Source organism: Pongo pygmaeus, chromosome Y (genome assembly GCF_028885625.2).
Source record: "Pongo pygmaeus isolate AG05252 chromosome Y, NHGRI_mPonPyg2-v2.0_pri, whole genome shotgun sequence".
Taxonomy (NCBI): domain Eukaryota; kingdom Metazoa; phylum Chordata; class Mammalia; order Primates; family Hominidae; genus Pongo; species Pongo pygmaeus.
In genome coordinates, this window is record NC_072397.2 from 1,166,794 (window position 1) to 1,187,535 (window position 20,742).

Sequence of the window (20,742 nt, forward strand, 5' to 3'; positions counted from 1 at the left end):
TGCCTTGAAATAGGCCGCCCGGGAGGCGGGGCTTGCACCTTGAAATACGACTACGAGGCGGGGCTTGCACCTTGAAATAGGCCGCCCGGGAGGCGGGGCTTGCACCTTGAAATACGGCTAAGAGGCGGGGCTTGTACTTTGAAATGGGCTGCCTGGGAGGTGGGGCTTGCACCTTGAAATACGGCTAGGAGGCGGGGCTTGAGCCTTGAAATAGGCCGCCCGGGAGGCGAGGCTTGCACCTTGAAATACAGCTAGGAGGCGGGGCTTGCACCTTGAAATACGGCTAGGAGGCGGGGCTTGTACCTTGAAATACGGCTAGGAGGCGGGGCTTGTACCTTGAAATAGGCCGCCCGGGAGGCGGGGTTTGCACCTTGAAATACGGGTAGGAGGCGGGGCTTGTACCTTGAAATAGGCTGCCTGGGAGGCGGGGCTTGCGCCTTGAAATACGGCTAGGAGGCGGGGCTTCCGCGTTGAAATACGGCTAGGAGGCGGGGCTTGTATCTTGAAATAGGCAGCCTGGGAGGCGGGGCTTGCGCCTTGAAATACGGCTAGGAGACGGGGCCTGCGCCTTGAAATACGGCTAGGAGGCGGGGCCTGCGCCTTGAAATAGGCCGCCCAGGAGGCGGGGCTTGCGCCTTGAAATAGGCCGCTCGGGAGGCGGGGCTTGCGCCTTGAAATAGGCCGCCCGGGAGGCGGGGCTTGCGCCTTGAAATAGGCCGCCCGGGAGGTGGGTCTTGCACCTTGAAATACGGCTAGGAGGCGGGGCTTGTACCTTGAAATGGGCTGCCTGGGAGGTGGGGCTAGCACCTTGAAATACGGCTAGGAGGCGGGGCTTGCACCTTGAAATAGGCTGCCCGGGAGGCGGAGCTTGTGCCTTGAAATAGGCCGCCCGGGAGGCGGGGCTTGCACCTTGAAATACGGCTAAGAGGCGGGGCTTGTACTTTGAAATGGGCTGCCTGGGAGGTGGGGCTTGCACCTTGAAATACGGCTAGGAGGCGGGGCTTGAGCCTTGAAATAGGCCGCCCGGGAGGCGGGGCTTGCACCTTGAAATATGGCTAGGAGGCGGGGCTTGTACCTTGAAATACGGCTAGGAGGCGGGGCTTGTACCTTGAAATAGGCCGCCCGGGAGGCGGGGCTTGCGCCTTGAAATAGGCCGCCCGGGAGGCGGGGTTTGCACCTTGAAATACGGGTAGGAGGCGGGGCTTGTACCTTGAAATAGGCTACCTGGGAGGCGGGGCTTGCGCCTTGAAATACGGCTAGGAGGCGGGGCTTCCGCGTTGAAATACGGCTAGGAGGCGGGGCTTGTATCTTGAAATAGGCAGCCTGGGAGGCGGGGCTTGCGCCTTGAAATACGGCTAGGAGACAGGGCCTGCGCCTTGAAATACGGCTAGGAGGCGGGGCCTGCGCCTTGAAATAGGCCGCCCAGGAGGCGGGGCTTGCGCCTTGAAATAGGCCGCTCGGGAGGCGGGGCTTGCGCCTTGAAATAGGCCGCCCGGGAGGCGGGTCTTGCACCTTGAAATACGGCTAGGAGGCGGGGCTTGTACCTTGAAATGGGCTGCCTGGGAGGTGGGGCTAGCACCTTGAAATACGGTTAGGAGGCGGGGCTTGCACCTTGAAATAGGCTGCCCGGGAGGCGGAGCTTGCGCCTTGAAATAGGCCGCCCGGGAGGCGGGGCTTGCGCCTTGAAATACGACTACGAGGCGGGGCTTGCACCTTGAAATAGGCCGCCCGGGAGGCGGGGCTTGCACCTTGAAATACGGCTAGAAGGCGGGGCTTGCACCTTGAAATACGGCCAGGAGGCGGGGTTTGTGCCTTGAAATAGGCCGCCCGGGAGGCGGGGCTTGCACCTTGAAATAGGCTTAGGAGGTGGGGCTTGCATATTGAAATAGGCCTAGAAGGCGGGGCTTGCGCCTTGAAATAGGCCGCCCAGTAGGCGGAGCTTGCGCCTTGAAATAGGCCGCCCGGGAGGTGGGGTTTGCACCTTGAAATACGGGTAGGAGGCGGGGCTTGTACCTTGAAACAGGCTACCTGGGAGGCGGGGCTTGCACCTTGAAATACGTCTAGGAGGCGGGGCTTCCGCGTTGAAATATGGCTAGGAGGCGGGGCTTGTACCTTGAATAGGCTGCCTGGGAGGCGGGGCTTGCACTTTGAAATACGGCTGGGAGGCGGGGCTTTCACCTTGAAATACGGCTAGGAGGCGGGGCTTGTGCCTTGAAATAGGCCGCCCGGGCGGCGGAGCTTGCACCTTGAACTAGGCCGCCCGGGAGGCAGGGCTTGCACCTTGAAATAGGCTGCCCAGGAGGCGGGGCTTGCACCTTGAAATAGGCCGCCTGGGAGGCGGGGCTTGTACCTTGAAATACGGCTAGGAGGCGGGGCTTGCGCCTTGAAATAGGCCGCCCGGGGGGCGGGGCTTGCACCTTGAAATACGGCTAGGAGGCGGGGCTTGCGCCTTGAAATAGGCCGCCCGGGGGGCGGGGCTTGCGCCTTGAAATAGGTCGCCCAGGAGGCGGAGCTTGCATCTTGAAATAGGCCTAGGAGGCGGGGCTTGCACCTTGAAATAGGCCGCCCAGTAGGCGGGGCTTGCGCCTTGAAATAGGCCGCCCAGGAGGCGGAGCTTGCATCTTGAAATAGGCCGCCCGGGAGGCGGGGCTTGCGCCTTGAAAGAGGCCGCCTGGGAGGCGGGGCTTGCACCTTGAAATAGGCCGCCCGGGAGGCGGAGGTTGCAGTGAGCCGAGATTGCACTACTGCATTCCAGTCTGGGCAAGAAGAGCGAAACTCCAGAATCCGTCTCATAAAAATGGAAGCAGCTGAAATGTAACACAGACTGACGTCCAGCCCAGGAACGGATAAGCTGGGTGCATGCGCCGTTGAAACAGCACCTGGGCCTGCTCCGGTTCTCCCCACTTTGCAGATGCCGCCTGAACCTCGGTGCCTCTTTGAGGTCAAGGCTGTGAGTTAAACGGCTCCACCCCAACCCAGCCCCAGGTTGGCCCAGCCATTCCCTGGTGGGGGGCCAGGGAGGAAAGGAGGCTGTGTGGGCACCAGAGGGCGAACTGAGGTCTGAGGGTCGGGACACAGCCTGGCAGCAGGAACTGGGAGCAGAGCACGGGGAAAACGTGGATGCGTTGAGCTCCCTACAACCGCAGTGAGCGTGTGCCCAGGTGGGCCTCACGGGGCGGGTGTGAGTCTGGCCTGCCTGGGCTCGGGGGGGTTTTACAGACGCATTTCAGCCCTGCAGCAGGGACTGGGGAGGTCCCGCTCGTGACAGTCTCTGCACCAAGGCAGGAGAGATGGAAGCCGCCCAGAGAACTGCCACTCCATGGCCTGTGGGCGTCCAGGGGTGAGCGGCAGCAATGGCGTCCCACGGAGGAAACACACTGGAAATCGTGCAGAAGATGGGAAGAAGCAGGCTGGAGTGTGGAGGACTGAGACCCTGCCTGGTAGACGGCACCGTCACAGCAGCCGTCGGCCTGCTAGGAGGTAGGAGAAAGCCCTGTCCCCACCGCTCTCCCCAGGAGTCCCCACCAGCTACTCTGGAAGGCTGCTGGCTCCCAGGACATCCGCTGGGCTGAACAGTTATCCCTGGCTGTCCCTCTATCCCCTCCTCCTTGAATGCAGCCTCCATCTCCTCCTCTAAAAATGCAGCCTCCATCCCCTCCTCCCCCAATTCAGTCTCCATCCCCTCCTCCCTGAATGCAGCCTCCTTTCCCCCTCCCCAAATGCAGCCTCTGTCCCCACTCCCCAAATGCAGCCTTTTCCCCCTCCTCCCCCAATACAGCCTCCTTTCTCTCCTCCTCCCCAAATGCAGCCTCCTTCCCCTCCTCCCCAAATGCAGCCTCTGGCCCCCCCTCCCCAAATGCCACCTCCTTCCCCTCCTCCCCAAATGCCACCTCCTTCCCCTCCTCCCCAAATGCCGCCTCCTTCTCCTCCTCCCCAAATGCAGCCTTTGTCTCCTCCTTCCCAAATGCAGCCTCCTTCCCCTCCTCCCCAAATGCAGCCTCCTTCCCCTCCTCCCCAAATGCAGCCTCCTTCCCCTCCTCCCCAATGCAGCCTCCTTCCCCTCCTCCCCAATGCAGCCTCCTTCCCCTCCTCCCCAATGCAGCCTCCTTCCCCTCCTCCCCAAATGCAGCCTCTGGCCCCCCCTCCCCAAATGCTGCCTCTTTCCCCTCCTCCCCAAATGCCACCTCCTTCCCCTCCTCCCCAAATGCAGCCTTTGTCTCCTCCTTCCTAAATGCAGCCTCCTTCTCCTCCTCCCCGAATGCAGCCTCCACCTCCTCCCTCCTCCCCAAGTCAGCCTCCTTCTCCTCCTCTAATGCAGCCTCTATCCCCTCCTTCCCGAATGCAGCCTCCTCCTCCTCCTCCTCCCCAAATGCAGCCTCCTTCCCCCTCCCAAAATGCAGCCTCTGTTCCCACTCCCCAAATACCGCCTCCTTCCCCTCCTCCCCAATGCAGCCTCCTTCCCCTCCTCCCCAATGCAGCCTCCTTCCCCTCCTCCCCAAATGCCACCTCCTTCCCCTCCTCCCCAAATGCAGCCTTTGTCTCCTCCTTCCCAAATGCAGCCTCCTTCTCCTCCTCCCCGAATGCAGCCTCCACCTCCTCCCTCCCTCCTCAAGTCAGCCTCCTTCTCCTCCTCCAATGCAGCCTCTATCCTCTCCTTCCCGAATGCAGCCTCCTCCTCCTCCTCCCCAAATGCAGCCTCCTTCCCCCTCCCAAAATGCAGCCTCTGTTCCCACTCCCCAAATGCCGCCTCCTTCCCCTCCTCCCCAAATGCAGCCTCTGTTCCCCTCCTCCCCAAATGCAGCCTCTGTTCCCCTCCTCCCCAAATGCAGCCTCCTTCCTCCCTCCCCAAATGCAGCCTCTTTCCCCTCCTCCCCAAATGCAGCCTGCTTCCCCTCCTCCCCAAATGCAGCCTGCTTCCCCTCCTCCTCAAATGCCACCTCCTTCCCCTCCTCCCCGAATGCAGCCTCCTTTCCCTCCTCCCCAAATGCAGCCTCCATCTCCTCCCTCTTCCCCAAGTCAGCCTCCTTCCCCTCCTCCTCCAATGCAGCCTCCATCCCCTCCTTCCCGAATGCAGCCTCCTTCTCATCCTCCCAAAATGCAGCCTCTGTTCCCACTCCCCAAATGCCGGCTTCTTCCCCTCCTCCCCAAATGCAGCCTCTGTTCCCCTCCTCCCCAAATGCAGCCTCCTTCCCCCCTCCCCAAATGCAGCCTCCTTCCCCCCTCCCTAAATGCAGCCTCCTTCCCCCCTCCCCAAATGCAGCCTCCTTCCTCTCCTCCCGAAATGCAGCCTCCATCTCCCTCCCCAAATGCAGCCTGCTTCCTCTCCTCCCCGAATGCAGCCTCCTTCCCCTCCTCCCCGAATGCAGTCTCCTTCCCCTTCTCCCCGAATGCAGCCTCCTTCCCCTCCTCCCTGAATGCAGCCTCCACCTCCTCCCTCCTCCCCAAGTCAGCCTCCTTCCCCTCCTCCTCCAATGCAGCCTCCATCTCCTCCTTCCCGAATGCAGCCTCCTTCTCCTCCTCCCCAAATGCAGCCTCCTTCCCCCTCCCAAAATGTGCCCTCTGTTCCCCTCCTCCCCAAATGCAGCCTCCTTCCCCCCTCCCCAAATGCAGCCTCCTTCCCCTCCTCCCCAAATGCAGCCTCTGTTCCCCCTCCCCCCCAAATGCAGCCTCCATCTCCTCCCTCCTCCCCAATGCAGCCTCCTTCCCCTCCTCCCCAAATGCAGCCTCCATCCTCTCCTCCCCGAATGCAGCCTCCTCTCCTCCCCAAATGCAGCCTCCTGTCCTCCCCAAATGCAGCCTCCTTCCCCCTCCCCAAATGCAGCCTCTGTCCCCTGCTCCCCAAATGCCGCCTCCTTCCCCTCCTCCCCAAATGCAGCCTCTTTCTCTTCCTCCCAAAATGCAGCCTCTCTCTCCTCCTCCCTAAATGCAGCCTTCTCTCTCATCAAAACCCCTACGGAGGAGGCACGGACAGGCTTTTGCTTTCTTTATTCAGTCACAACTACACGCTCCTATGTGACTGTCCTATGGTACTTGGGGACCGGGCAGTCCACCTGCAGCCTGGGGGAGGACATCCCTATAATGAACATGCTGCCTGGATTTCAGGGGGCCACTTTGGTGGCCAAGATAGCATCCAGGACACCCCCCAAGTGCACCACCTGCACCTGGTGGAAGCCGTGCAGCTCCAGCAAGCACTGATACTCGCCCGGGCTCCGCTCCCTGCCTTCAGTCTGCACCAGCATGTTCAGCGACTGCATCAGGGCGCGCTGCGCCACCCTCTTCTCCTCATCCAGGAGCATCTCCACCAGCAGCAGGCCGGCCCCTGAGGGAGAGAGCAGAGAGCTGGAGTCCTGGCCAGCCAGGTGGCGATCCTTCAGCGGGACACAGGGGACACAGCAGGCAACAGGAGCTCAGAACGGTGGGCAGAGGCAGCCGAGAACCCTTGCCCAGGGGGCCCACACAGATAGGGGAGGGGAGAGAGACAGAGACTTAATGCAGGGCGGACAGACAGGGAGAAGAAGATTTGATCGAAAGATGGATGGATAGATGGATGTATCACCTGGGCCTTTTCCGGTTCTCCTGGATGCATGGATGAACAGATGGTAGATGATGGGTGGGTAGGTAGCTAGAAAGATGGATGGATAAGTGGACGCATGGATGAGAAGGATGGATGGATGAACAGATGGTAAGTGATGGGTAGGTAGATGGATGGTTGGATAGATGGATGCATGTATGACATGGATGGATGGGTGAATAGATGGTAGATGATAGGTAGGTAGGAAGATGGATGGATGGATAGATAGATGCATGGATGAGATGCATGAACGGATGACTAGATGGTAGATGATGGGTACGTAGATAGATGAATGGATGGATAGATGGATGCATGGATGGGATGGATGGATGGATGGGTGAATAGATGGTAGATGATGGGTACGTAGGTAGATGAATGGATGGATACATGGATGTATGGATGAGATGGATGCATGGGTGAATAGATGGTAGATGATGGGTCAGTAGGAAGATGAATAGATGGATGCATGGATGTGATGGATGGGTGAATAGATGGTACATGATGGGCAGGTAGATAGATGAATGGATGGATAGATGTATGGATGGGTGAACTGATGGTAGATGATGGGTAGATAGATAAATGGATGGATAGATGGATGCATGGATGAGATGGATGGATGGGTGAATAGATGGTACATGGTGGGCAGGTAGATGAATGGATGGATAGATGGATGCATGGATGAGATGGATGGGTGAACGGATGGTAGATGATGGGTAGATAGATGAATGGATGGATAGATGGATGTATGGATGAGATGGATGGATGGGTGAATAGATGGTAGATGATGGGTAGGTAGATAGATGAATGGATGGATAGATGGATGCATGGATTAGATGGATGGTTGGGTGAACAGATGGTAGCTGATGGGTACTTAGGTAGATGGATGGATGGATAGATGGATGGATGGATGGATGGGTGAATAGATGGTACATGATGGTTAAGTAGGTAGATGAATGGATGGATAGATGGATGCATGCATGAGATGGATGGGTGAGTGAATAGATGGTAGATGATGGGTAGGTAGGTAGATGAATGGATAGACAGATGGATGCATGCATGAGATGGATGGATGGGTGAATAGATAGTAGATGATGGGTAGGTAGATAAATGAGTGGATGGATAGATGGGTGCATGGATGAGACGGATGGATGGGTAAATAAATGGTAGATGATGGGTACATAGATGGTAGATGATGGGTACATAGATAGATGAATAGATGGATAGATGGATGCATGGATGAGATGGATGGATGGGTGAACAGATGGTAGATGATGGGTAGGTAGATAGATGGATGCATGGATTAGATGGATGGATGGGTGAATAGATGGTAGATAATAGGTAGGTAGATGAATGGATGGATGGATAGATGGATGCATGGATGAGATGGATGGCTGGGTGTATAGATGGTAGATGATGGGTAGGTAGGTAGATGGATAGATGGATGCATGGATGAGATGGATGGATGGGTGAATAGATGATAGGTGATGGGTAGATAGATAGATGAATGGATGGATAGATGGATGCATGGATGAGATGGATAGCTGGGTGAATAGATGGTAGGTGATGGGTACATAGATGAATGGATGGATAGATGGATGTATGGATGTGATGGATGGGTGAATAGATGGTAGATGATGGGTAGGTAGGTGGATGGATGGATGGATGGATAGATGGGTGCATGGATGAGATGGATGAGATGGATGGATGGGTGAATAGATGGGTAGGTAGGTAGATGGATGTATAGATGGATGCATGGATGTGATGGATGGATGGGTGAATAGATAGCAGGTGATGGTTAAGTAGGTAGATGAATGGATGGATAGAGGGATGCATGCATGAGATGGATGGATGAGTGAATAGATGGTAGATGATGGGTAGGTAGATGAATGGATGGATAGATGGGTGCATGGATGAGATGGATGGATGGGTGAACAGATGGTAGATAATGGGTAGGTAGATAGATGGATGCATGGATTAGATGGATGGATGGATGGGTGAATAGATGGTAGATGATGGGTAGGTAGATGAATGGATGGATAGATGGATGCATGGATGAGAAGGATAGCTGGGTGAATAAATGGTAGGTGATGGGTAGATAGATGAATGGATGGATAGATGGATGCATGGATGAGATGGATGGATGAGTGAATAGATGGTACATGATGGGTAGGTTGATAGATGAATGGATGGATAGATGGATGCATGGATGAGATGGATGGATGAGTGAATAGATGGTACATGATGGGTAGGTTGATAGATGGATGGATAGATGGATGCATGGATGAGATGGATGGATGAGTGAATAGATGGTACATGATGGGTAGGTTGATAGATGGATGGATAGATGGATGCATGGATGAGATGGATGGATGGGTGAATAGATGGTAGGTGATGGGCAGGTAGGTAGATGAATGGATGGATAGATGGATGCATTCATGAGATGGATGGATTGGTGAATAGATGGTAGATGATGGGTAGGTAGATAGATGAATGGATGGATAGATGGATGCATGGATGAGATGGATGGTTGGGTGAACAGATGTTAGCTGATGGGTATGTAGGTAGATGGATGGATGGATAGATGGATGGATGGATGGGTGAATAGATGGTACATGATGGTTAAGTAGGTAGATGAATGGATGGATAGATGGATGCATGCATGAGATGGATGGATGAGTGAATAGATGGTAGATGATGGGTAGGTAGGCAGATGAATGGATAGATAGATGGATGCATGCATGAGATGGATGGATGGGTGAATAGATAGTAGATGATGGGTAGGTAGATAGATGAGTGGATGGATAGATGGGTGCATGGATGAGATGGATGGATGGGTAAATAGATGGTAGATGATGGGTACATAGATGAATAGATGGATAGATGGATGCATGGATGAGATGGATGGATGGGTGAACAGATGGTAGATGATGGGTAGGTAGATAGATGGATGCATGGATTAGATGGATGGATGGGTGAATAGATGGTAGATGATGGGTAGGTGGATGAATGGATGGATGGATAGATGGATGCATGGATGAGATGGATGGCTGGGTGTATAGATGGTAGATGATGGGTAGGTAGGTAGATGGATAGATGGATGCATGGATGAGATGGATGGCTGGGTGAATAGATGGTAGATGATGGGTAGGTAGGTAGATGAATGGATGGATACATGGACGCATGGATGAGATGGATGGATGTGTGAATAGATGGTAGATGATGGGTAGGTAGATAATGGATGGATGGATAGATAATAAATGATAGACAGATGACAGATAGGTGACAGAGCATTGTTAGAAGGCCAGACGCAGTGGCTCACACCTGTAATCCCAGCACTTTGGGAGGCTGAGGTGGGAGGATAGTTTGAGCCCAGGAGTTTGAAACCAACCTGAGTAACATAGTGAGACCCTGTCTCTATTTTATTTTTTTAAAAAAAGAATGATAAATGTATAAAGAGAGACAGAGACGGGTGGAGAGAGGGAGGAAGAGACAGAGAAGATAGATAAGGAAGGAAAGGAGGAAGGTGGAGGGAGGAAAAACAGAGATTGATGATAGATGAGATACCTAAAAAGACACACAGAGGAGGAGACAGAGAGGAAGAGGGAGAAGAGAGAGAAAGACAGACAGAGGCCGGGTGCAGTGGCTCATATCTTTAACCCCAGCATTTTGGGAGGCTGAGGTAGGAGGATTGCTTGAGCCCAGGAGTTTGAGGGTAGCCTGGGCAACAGCAAGATCCCATCTCTACAAAAAAATTTAAAAAAACCTAACAGGGCATGATGACAAATGCTTGTACTCCCAAATACTCGGGAGGCTGAGGCAGGAGGATTGCTTGAGCGCAGGAGGTCAAGGCTGCAGTGAACTGTGATGACACCACTGCACTCCAGCCTGGGTGACAGAGGGAGACTCCCATCTCCACAAAAAACTTTTTTTTTTTTTGAGACGGAGTCTTGCTGTGTCGTCCAGGCTGGAGTGCAGTGGCGCGATCTCTGCTCACTGCAACCTTCGCCTCCCAGGTTCAAGTGATGTCCTGCCTCAGCCTCCTGAGTAGCTAGAATTACAGGCGTGCACCACTACGCCGGGCTAATTTTTGTATTTTTAGTAGAGGCAGGGTTTCACCACGTGGCTTAGGCTGGTCTCGAACTCCTGACCTCGAGATCTGCCCGCTTTGGCCTCCCAAAGTGCTGGGATTACGGGTGTGAGCCACTGTGCCCAGTCTCAGAAAAAACTTCTTAAAAAATTAGCTGGGCATGGTGATGCATGCCTGTACTTCCAGCTACTCAGGAGGCTGAGGTGGGAGGATAGCTTGAGCCTAGGAGGTCAAGGCTGCAGTGAGCTATGACTGCACCACTGCACACCAGCCTGGGAAGCAGAGTGAGACCTCGTCTCAAAACATATAATATAAAGAGAGCCGGGCGAGGTGGCTCACGCCTGTAATCCCAGCACTTTGGGAGTCCCAGGTGGGTGGATCACCTGAGGTTGGGAGTTCGAGACCAGCCTGACCAACATGGTGAAACCCCGTCTCTATTAAAAATACAAAATTAGCCGGGCATGGTGGCATGTGCCCGTAATCCCAGCTACTCGGGAGGCTGAGGCAGGAGAATCACTTGAACCCTGGGGGTGGAGGTTATGGAGAGCCGAGATCGTGCCACTGCACTCCAGCCTGGGCGACAGAGCGAGGCTCCGTCTCCAAAAAAAAAAGAAAGAGAGATACACAGAGAAAGAAGGAGAGAGAAAGGAGAGAGGAAGGAGAGAGATAGGAGAGAGAGAGGGAGAGAGAAAAGGATGGAAGTCTCTTGACCATTTGAGCCTATGGGGAGTCCTGTTTCAACGCGCAGGTGCCAGGCCCTGGCTCTGTTAAGATAATTAAGCGTTCTCTGCAAATATTCCAGGAATTCTCACTGCAGCAACAACCCTGAACTCTTGAGGGAGGCTGAGCGCCCGCCAGATTCCCTCAGGGCCAGCTCGTTCAACTGTGGAAATCCAATATGCAGCCCTGGCCCGAAGCCCTGGAGCCAGGGGTTCCAGCAGCCCCAGTAGGCTCCAGGAGCAGCCTGGGTGGACGGGGGAAAACCTGATGTGAAGGCTTTGAGCCGAGATGGTGCGTGCTGTGTGTGTGTGCACGTGTGTCTGTGTAGAAACACACAGATTAGATCCAGCTGACACTTCAGCAACACGGCTCTAAACTGCAGACTCCACTCATTCGTGGATTTCCCTGTGCCTCGGCCACCCCTGGGACAGCAAGTCCAGCCCACGGCTTCCTCCTCCTCTGCAGCCTCCTCAATGTGAAGACAACAAGAATGAAGACCTTTATGATGAGCCACTTCAACTTCATGAATAGTAAATATATTTTCTCTTTAGGATTTTCTCTTTTTTTTTTTTTGAGATGGAGTCTCGCTCTGTTACCCAGGCTGGAGTGCAGTGGCAGTGTCGGCTCACTGCAACCTCCGTCTCCAGGTTTCAGCGATTCTCCTGCCTCAGCCTCCTGAGTAGCTGGGATTACAGGTTCCCGCTATCACGCCCGGCTAATTTTTTGTGTTTTTGATAGAGGCGGGGTTTCAGCATGTTGGCCAGGCTGGTCTCAAACCCCCGACCTCAGGTGATCTGCCCACCTCGGCCTCCCGAAGTGTGGGGATGATAGGTGTGAGCCACCACACCTGGCCACACTGGCCAACTTTAAATACAGCAGATTTACCCTCCACACTTTAGGGGGCCTCTCACCCAGACGCTGGACCTGCCAACCTCCAAAATCACATAAGCCAATTCTTTTTCTGACACAGAACCTCACTCCGTCGCCCAGGCTGGAGTGCGGTGGCGCCGTCTCGGCTCACTGCAACCTCCACCTCCCAGGTTCAAGCGATTCTCCTGCCTCAGCCTCCCAAGTACCTGGGATTATAGGTGCGCACTACCACACCTGGCTAATTTTTGTATTTTTAGTAGAGATGGGATTTCACTGTATTGGCCAGGCTGGTCTCGAACTGCTGACCCCAGGTGATCCGCCTGCCTCTGCCTCCCAAAGTGCTGGATTAAGGCATGAGCCACCACGCCTGGCTAATTTTTGTATTTTTAGTAGCGATGGGGTTTCACCACGTTGGCCAGGCTGGTCTGGAACTCCTGGCCTCCTTGTAAAACTTGAACCCAAAACACTACGTCTTAACAAAAACAGCGAACCTGACAATGGGCTCTCACCTGGCTTGCAGCTCTCAGCGACCCTGCTGAGTAACTTGTGGACTTTGTCGTCTGGCCAGTCATGCAGGATCCGGCACAGGACGTACAGCTCAGCGCTGGGGAGGGGGTCCCTGAAAAAGTCACCTGGTTTAAAGACAAAAGGAGACACGTCCGTCAGGTATGGAAGAAGCAGTCCTCCCCGGACAGATCCTGGGACCGCCACCTGCATCCTCAATCAGGGACAGAGAAGAGAGGGGTGTGGGCGGGAATGGGTCTTCCTGAAGTATATCCCCGCGGGGACTTGAACAGAGCTCCATGAGGAGCTGGTTAGTGATGTCACGCCCGTGCGGTTTGGCTCCGGCTGAGAAAACGCTGGGGACAGTGGCTCACACCTGTAATCTCAGCACTTTGGGAGCCTGAGGTGGGCAGATTGTCTGAGCTCAGGAGTTCGAGACCAGCCTGGGCAACACGGTGAAACCCCATCTCTACTAAAAATACAAATTAGCTGGATGGGGTGGCGGGTGCCTGTAATTCCAGCTACTTGGGAGGCTGAGGCAGGAGAATTGCTTGAACCTAGGAGGTGGAGGTTGCAGTGAGCTGAGATCGCGCCATTGCACTCCAGCCTGACTGACAAAATAAAAAAAAAAAAAGAGGAAGGCAGGGGACGAAAAAAGCAGGAAATTCAGGGGCACCACCTGGGCGAGGCAGGCAGAGTCAGCACAAATGGGCGTCTGCCAGGGAGAGTCGGGGCCGCACTGCCAGTGAGTGGGCAACGGTGGGGCCTTCTCTGGTGATCCCCTGATTCAGGCGCCCCAGGAGGGTTGCCTGTTGGGGGCGGCAGGGGGAGGGTGTGCGCGTAGCTGCACGGCGCTCCGTAACTGCTGAAATAAAAAGATGGTCTGCTGTAGTGCAGTGAATGGTGTCCCCTTAAAAGATACATTCAGGTGCTGACCCTCAGTCGCGGAGAATGGAACCTTATCTGGAAATAGGGTCTCTATGGATGTCATTGAGTAAAGAATTTCAATATGAGATCATCCTGGAGTAGGGTGTCCCCTAAATCCAACGACAGGTGTCCTTCTAAGAGACAGAAGAGACACAGACACAGAGGAGAAGGCCACGTGGAGACGGAGGCAGAGACTGGAGTGATGCGGCCACAAGCCCAGGGACGCCGGGAGCCCCCAGGAGCTGGGAGAGACAGGAAGGACCCTCCCCTAGAGCCTCCCAGAAGGAACCAAACACAACTGCAATGGATTGGATGGTGACCTCCAAAAGATCTGTTCGCATCCTAACCCGTAGACTTGTAAATAGAATCTCATTTAGAAATAAGGTCTTTGCAGGTGTAATTAAGTTGGGGATCTTGAGATGAGATCACCCTGGATTAGGTGAGCTCTAAATACAATGACAGGTGTCCTTCTAAGAGACAGAAGAGGAGATAAAGACACAGAGGAGAAGGACACATGGAGATGGAGGCAGAGACTGCAGTGATGTGGTCAGAAGCCCAGGGACACCTGGAGACCCCAGGAGCTGGGAGAGGCAGGAAGGATCCTCCCCTAGAGCCTCCAGAGGGAACACAGCCCTGAGATGCCTTGATCTCAGACTTCTGGTCTGCAGGACTGGGAGAGGATAAATAGCAAGCTGTGAGTTGCATGAGGGGAAAGAAGGGGTGGGAAGAGTGTGCGGTGGGAAGTCTGAGCTGTTTTCCCCCAGCTGCGAGGAGAAGGTGCTCTTTCAGGGCTCATGATTTTAAACTTTAGCATTTCCAGCCGGGCGGGGTGTAATCCCAGCACTTTGGGAGGCCAAGACGGGTGGATCACCTGAGGTCAGGAGTTCGAGACCAGCCTGGCCAACGTGGTGAAATCCCATCTCTACTAAAAATACAAAAATTAGCCGGGTGTGGTGGCGGACACCTGTAACCCCAGCTACTCGGGAGGCTGAGGTGGGAGGATCACTTGAACCCGGGAACTGGAGGTTGCAGTGAGCTAAGATCATGCCACTGCACTCCAGCCTGGGTGACAGAGCGAGGCACCGTTCAAAAATAAATAAACTTTGGCATTTCTGTTTCTGCAGATCTGGCAAATCAGAAGCGCAGCTATCATGACGTCCTGCAGGAGGAGCTGTTGGGTGGTTGTGTTTGTTTTTTTAAAAACTAGAAAAGCATCCAGGAACCTCTAGGGGAGGGGTATGGAGGTCCCCAGCACCTGCGTCCACAGGCCTGGCCGCTGTCGGATGGTGCTGAGTTATAGCTAGTCAGGTGTCTCTTTTTTTATTTTTATTTTTTTGAGATGGAGTTTTGCTTTGTTGCCCAGGCTGGAGTGCAGTGGCGCAATCTCAGCTCACTGCAAGCTCTGCCTCCCAGGTTCAAGGGATTCTCCTGCCTCAGCCTCCCTAATAGGTGGGATTACAGAAGTCCACCACCATGCTCGGCTAATTTCTGTAATTTTAGTAGAGATGGGGTTTCACTGTATTGCTCCGGCTGGTCTCAAACTCCTGACCTCAGGTGATCCACCCGCCTCAGCCTGCCAGAGTGCTGGGATTCCAGGTGTGAGCCACCACGCCTGGCCAGGGCGTCTCGTGTCAATCCATCCTGGCCTCAGCAGCTGCCACCGGGAAGTTTTTCAAGTCTAACCTAAGGCCGCCCTGTTCCGGCTCTTGGGTCAGTTCCTTCCGTGACCTTGGTGCCGTGGATGCCCATGAATGCTGATCTCGGCTGTTCCCCATCTCCAGTCCCCTTCCGTCTCGGCCAGTTGCACCGATGATAACTTCACACAGCCGTCTGTCTACCTGTTTACTTTTATTTGTCATTATTATTATCATTGTCTTTTTTTTTTTTTTTTTTTTTTTGAGATGGCGTTTCGCTCTTGTTGCCCAGGCTGGAGTGCAATGGTGAGATCTCAGCTCACTGCAACCTCCGCCTCCCAGGTTCAAGCGATTCTCCTGCCTCAGCCTCCTGAGTAGCTGAGATTACAGGTGCCCGCCACCATGCCCGGCTAATTTTTGTATTTTTAGTAGAGATGGGGTTTCGCCATGTTGGCCAGGCTGGTCTCAAACTCCTGACCACAGGGGATCCACCCGCCTCAGCCTCCCAGAGTGCTGGGATGACAGGCGTGAGCTACTGTTCCCAGCCTTGTCCACCTGTTTGGAGATGCCCTCGTGTCTGTGTGGACCCACAGAGGCACAGGCATAACCACGGACGCAGACACAGACACACCCACGGATGCAGACACAGACACACAGGCACACACACACATACCCATCCAGATGCACAGACATGCAGACACAAAGGCACACATGCAAGCACACACCACAAAGACGCACACACAGACACATGCACGGACACACAGAGATACACTGACAGGCACACATATGGACACAGATACACCAACAAGACAGGCACACACACACACACGGACACAGAGATACAGTGACAGGCACACACGCACACAGACGCAGATATACACAGATGGGCACACACATGCACGGACACACAGATACACCAACAGGCACACGCACACAGACGCAGACATACACAGATGGGTACACGCGCACGGACACACAGATACACCAACAGGCACACGCACACAGACGCAGACATACACAGATGGGCACACGCACGGACACACAGATACACCAACAGGCACACGCACACAGACGCAGACATACACAGATGGGCACACGCACGGACACACAGATACACCAACAGGCACACGCACACAGACGCAGACATACACAGATGGGTACACGCGCACGGACACACAGATACACCAACAGGCACACGCACACAGACGCAGACATACACAGATGGGCACACGCACGGACACACAGATACACCAACAGGCACACGCACACAGACGCAGACATACACAGATGGGTACACACGCACGGACACACAGATACACCAACGGGCACACGCGCATGGATACACAGATACACCAACAGGCACACGCACACAGATGCAGACATGCACAGATGGGCACACACAGAGATCAACAGGCACACACGCACACACAGATGCAGACAAATGCACAGATGGGCACACAGATACGGCAACAGGCACACACACACAGACATGCACACAGAGACGCAGACACACAGACATACACACATATACCCACACAGACGCACGGAAACACACATACCCTCACAGACACATGCAAGCACACACCACAGAGAGTTGCACACACACAAACGCAGATGCAGACACATTCTCATGCACAGACACACAAGGACATACCACACACAGTCATGCACACACAGACACATGCACACACAAACGTACACACAGACACAGCAGTGACATATGCACACACACACCATGTACACAGACACAGATGGGCACACATATATCCACACAGATGCGCAGACACACATACACTCAGACATACACACCACAGAGATGTGCACACACACACACGGACTCAGACACACGGAGACATTCTGACGTACAGACACGCATGCAAGGACATCCCACACAGAGACGTGCACACAGAGACTCAGAAACACACAGAGACACAGACACACAAGCACAGCAGACGGTCACATCCACAGAGACACCCACAGACACACACCATGCACATAGATGCAGACACACAAACATGCACACACAGACACACCACAGCAGTCACATATGCACACAACCACTGGCACACAGCATGCACACAGATTCAGACACAGACGGACACACAGAGATGCACACACACAGACATGCACACATACCCCCACAGACACACACACATACCCTCACAGAAACAGACGCAACCACACATCACAGAGACGTTCACATGCACACAGACACCCAGAGACAGTTTCACGCAGAGACACACACACAAGGACATACAACACACAGACATGCACGCACAGAGACAGAACACAAGCACAGCAGTTACATATGCACACAAGACACAGACACACCATGCACACAGACGCAGACACACAGATGTACACACAGACACATGCACACAGAGACACAGACACACAAGCACAGCAGTCACACACAGACACCTACCAGCACACAGCATGCACGCAAATGCACACATACACGGGCACACAGAGACGCACATACACAGACGCACACGCATACCCTCACAGAAACATATGCAACCACACGCCACAGAGACGTGCACACACACGCTGACAGAGACACAGACAGTCTCACGCACAGACACACACACAAGGACATACTACACACAGACATACACACAGAGACACAGACACAGAAGCACAGCAGTTACATATGCACATAAGACAGAGACACACCATGCACACAGATGCAGACACACAGACATGCACACACAGACACACGTGCGCACAGAGACACACACACACGAGCACAACAGTCATATATGTACACAGACACCCACAGGCACACAGATGCAGATGGACATGCACACATATACCCACACAGACACACACACATACCCTCACAGAAACATGCAACCACACACCAGAGATGTGCACACACATGCGGATGCAGACACACACACACAGACATTGTCACGCACAGACATGCTCAAGCACCACACACGCACATACACATGCACACAGACAGACGCACAGTAGACAGTCACATTTGCACACAGATACCCACCATGGAAACGCCCAGGCAAAAACACAGGTGCGCACACAGCCATGCACTCTGTCTAGAAAGAGATGATGGAGCCTGGAAAAGGTTAGCAGGGCGAACACCAGAAGGGCTCACCTGCTGCGAAGTGGATCTGCGCTGCCTGCGGTCTGGCGGGTTGGAAGTGGGCGGCCAGCTCGATGATGTCCGGGAGGTCAAACACAGTCACCTGCATACGAGGGTACTCACGGGCCAGCTCTCGGGCCAGTGCACCCGTGCAGCCTGCAGGGAAGCAAATGCACGCTCTGTGGCCAGGTCGTCCTGGCGCCCATGGAACCCTGACGACTCTCCAAAGCTCAACCGGGGCAGAAGTAATATTCGAGGGCATGGCACTGAGACCCATGCTGGAAGGGGAAGCCAGCGGTGGGGAGCTCACTGGTGTCCCAGACAAGACTGTACAAGCAGGTGAGTGTGGGGGCATAGACCTGCAGGGAAATCCTTCCAGCCCAGGGGTGGAGGGCTGTACTCCTCCCTTCTTCCTGCTGTGGGGATGTACACACGATGGCCGGTGCTGCAGCAGCCACTCTGGGCCACGTGTCGGGGGCACAGACCTACAGGGAAATCCTTCGAGCTCAGGGGTGGAGGGCTGTACTCCTCCCTTTTCTTTCCTGCCGTGGGGATGTACACATGGTGGCCGGTGCTACAGCAGCCACTCTGGCCCATGTGTCGGGGGCACAGATCTACAGGGAAATCCTTCGAGCCCAGGGGTGGAGGGCTGTACTCCTCCCTTTTCTTTCCTGCCGTGGGGATGTACACACGGTGGCCAGTGCTACAGCAGCCACTCTGGGCCACGTGTGGGGGGCACAGACCTACAGGGAAATCCTTTCAGCCCAGGGGTGGGGACTGTATTCCTCCCTTCTCCTTCCTGCCATGGGGATGCAGACATGATCCTAGTGCTACAGCAGCCACGCTGGACCACAAACAGGAGAGGCATTCAGAGGTTGGGGAAATGTAAGCTGATGGTGTGAGAATTGTCCCAGGCCCCTGATCCTCCTGCAGCCCTTGGGAATGTGGGTACTGCTCCACCCACTGTCCAGGGCTGGGGTGGGGTGGAGGGTGAGTCAGGATATAATCAGCCTTGCTGAGGGGAATCCAGGGGTTCCAAGGTGCTCCACCTCAGCTCCGCAGACAACAGAGAGGGCCCCGGAGTCTCTAGGGGGGCATTAAGGCATCCCCGGGGACCTTCTGAAACTGGGGAATATCCACCCATGATCTGGCGCAGTTCAGGTCGTTATCAGGTTTGTCAATGGAAAAAGGCAGTTTGCAGGTGTCCTGAGCAGGGAAGATGCCTGTGGCTTAATAAAGGAAAGTAAGGAGAGCCCTGGCGGGGCGGCTACCCACCTCCCACGTCGCAGGCGGAGGAGAAGCGGGACAGATCGAAGGCCGTGGCCACCTGGCACGCAGTCAGCTTCACCATGCTGTGCATGGCCCACATGAACCTCAGCCGCGTCTCCGGGCTCTGGTAGTACGCGTCCTGGAACACAGCGGGTGCTTAGGGGCACCAGAGAACACGGGCCGAGGGATCACCCAGCCTTTCCCTGGGGGTCGGGGGGAGAAGTGCAGGGCTCCAGAGCGTGGGGGCTCAGCCATGCCTGGGCTGCAGAGGGGGCTTCATGCCACAGCTGTGTTGGGTACCCCTGTCTGTGTGGGGGCTGGGCTGGCTGGGGACAGAGGACCCCAAAGTGGTGGACGATCTCCTTGGAATCACTTAGTCCACACCACAGCCTGAACTCCAAGTGTCTGAGTTTCGCAATAGGCTTTTCACAATAAAGCTTTTCACCCTGGAGGCTCCGGGTGGCCCACAAACATCTCACTGGAGAAAACCGGAGAGAAGCCAAAATGTCTCTGCAGGTGCCGCAGCTCAGCCTTCACCACAGTGGTGCAGTGTGCAGAGGGGGCTCCTCCGAGAATTCCGGCGTGCAGAGGAGAAGCTCCTCTGAGCTTCTCCAAGTCCCCCTGGTGGCACCTACCCCGGGTCCCAGAGGAGCCCAGGCCCGTCCTGGCTCAGGGCTGCATCCAGGGTTCGCTTGGACATCCCCTGTTCCCCCAGGGCAAGCAAGCCCAGCTGAGGATGCTTCTGAGCCCCGCTCCCAGCGGGACAGCCCGTCTCCATCCTGGCTCCCTAAATCCCGTGGGGGCTCCCCGGTCCTCTCCTGCTTGGGTGGCAATGATGAGGCTCAGGGATCTGTCCTCTGCAATGCCCAGGCCGGCTGCTCACAACGGCTCAGGGCCCCTGTCCATGCCTCTCAGCTTCTCTCCACCACTGGCTTCTCTCTCTGACTCTTTCTCCCTTGGTCTGTGTCTGTCTGTCCTGTTTGTCTCCCTCTGTGTGTCTCTGTCTTCCTCTTTCTCTCTGTCTCTGTCTCCTGTCTCCGTTTCTGTCTGTCTC

General features: G+C 54.9%; 1 protein-coding gene and 1 long non-coding RNA gene across 5 annotated transcripts in view; both read right to left on the bottom strand.

Moving 5' to 3' along the window:
- Window positions 1-1,000: 1,000 nt before the first annotated feature.
- Window positions 1,001-1,267, bottom strand: LOC129025659 (uncharacterized). Its single transcript, XR_008497350.1, has 3 exons — window positions 1,210-1,267; window positions 1,108-1,177; window positions 1,001-1,043 (listed from the first exon to the last, which is right to left on the bottom strand). It is a non-coding gene; the product is annotated as an uncharacterized LOC129025659 (long non-coding RNA).
- Window positions 1,268-5,968: 4,701 nt separating this feature from the next.
- ASMTL (acetylserotonin O-methyltransferase like) overlaps window positions 5,969-20,742 on the bottom strand; it is a 51,661-nt gene continuing 36,887 nt past the window's right edge. For all 4 annotated transcript variants that reach the window (XM_054473296.2, XM_054473298.2, XM_063660939.1 and 1 more), the window contains 4 exons: window positions 19,695-19,827; window positions 18,432-18,575; window positions 12,758-12,880; window positions 5,969-6,319 (listed from right to left, as the gene is read on the bottom strand). In XM_054473296.2, coding sequence (XP_054329271.1) covers window positions 6,099-6,319; window positions 12,758-12,880; window positions 18,432-18,575; window positions 19,695-19,827 — 621 coding nt within the window. In that variant the 3' untranslated portion in view covers window positions 5,969-6,098. The remainder of the gene's footprint in view (window positions 6,320-12,757; window positions 12,881-18,431; window positions 18,576-19,694; window positions 19,828-20,742) is intronic.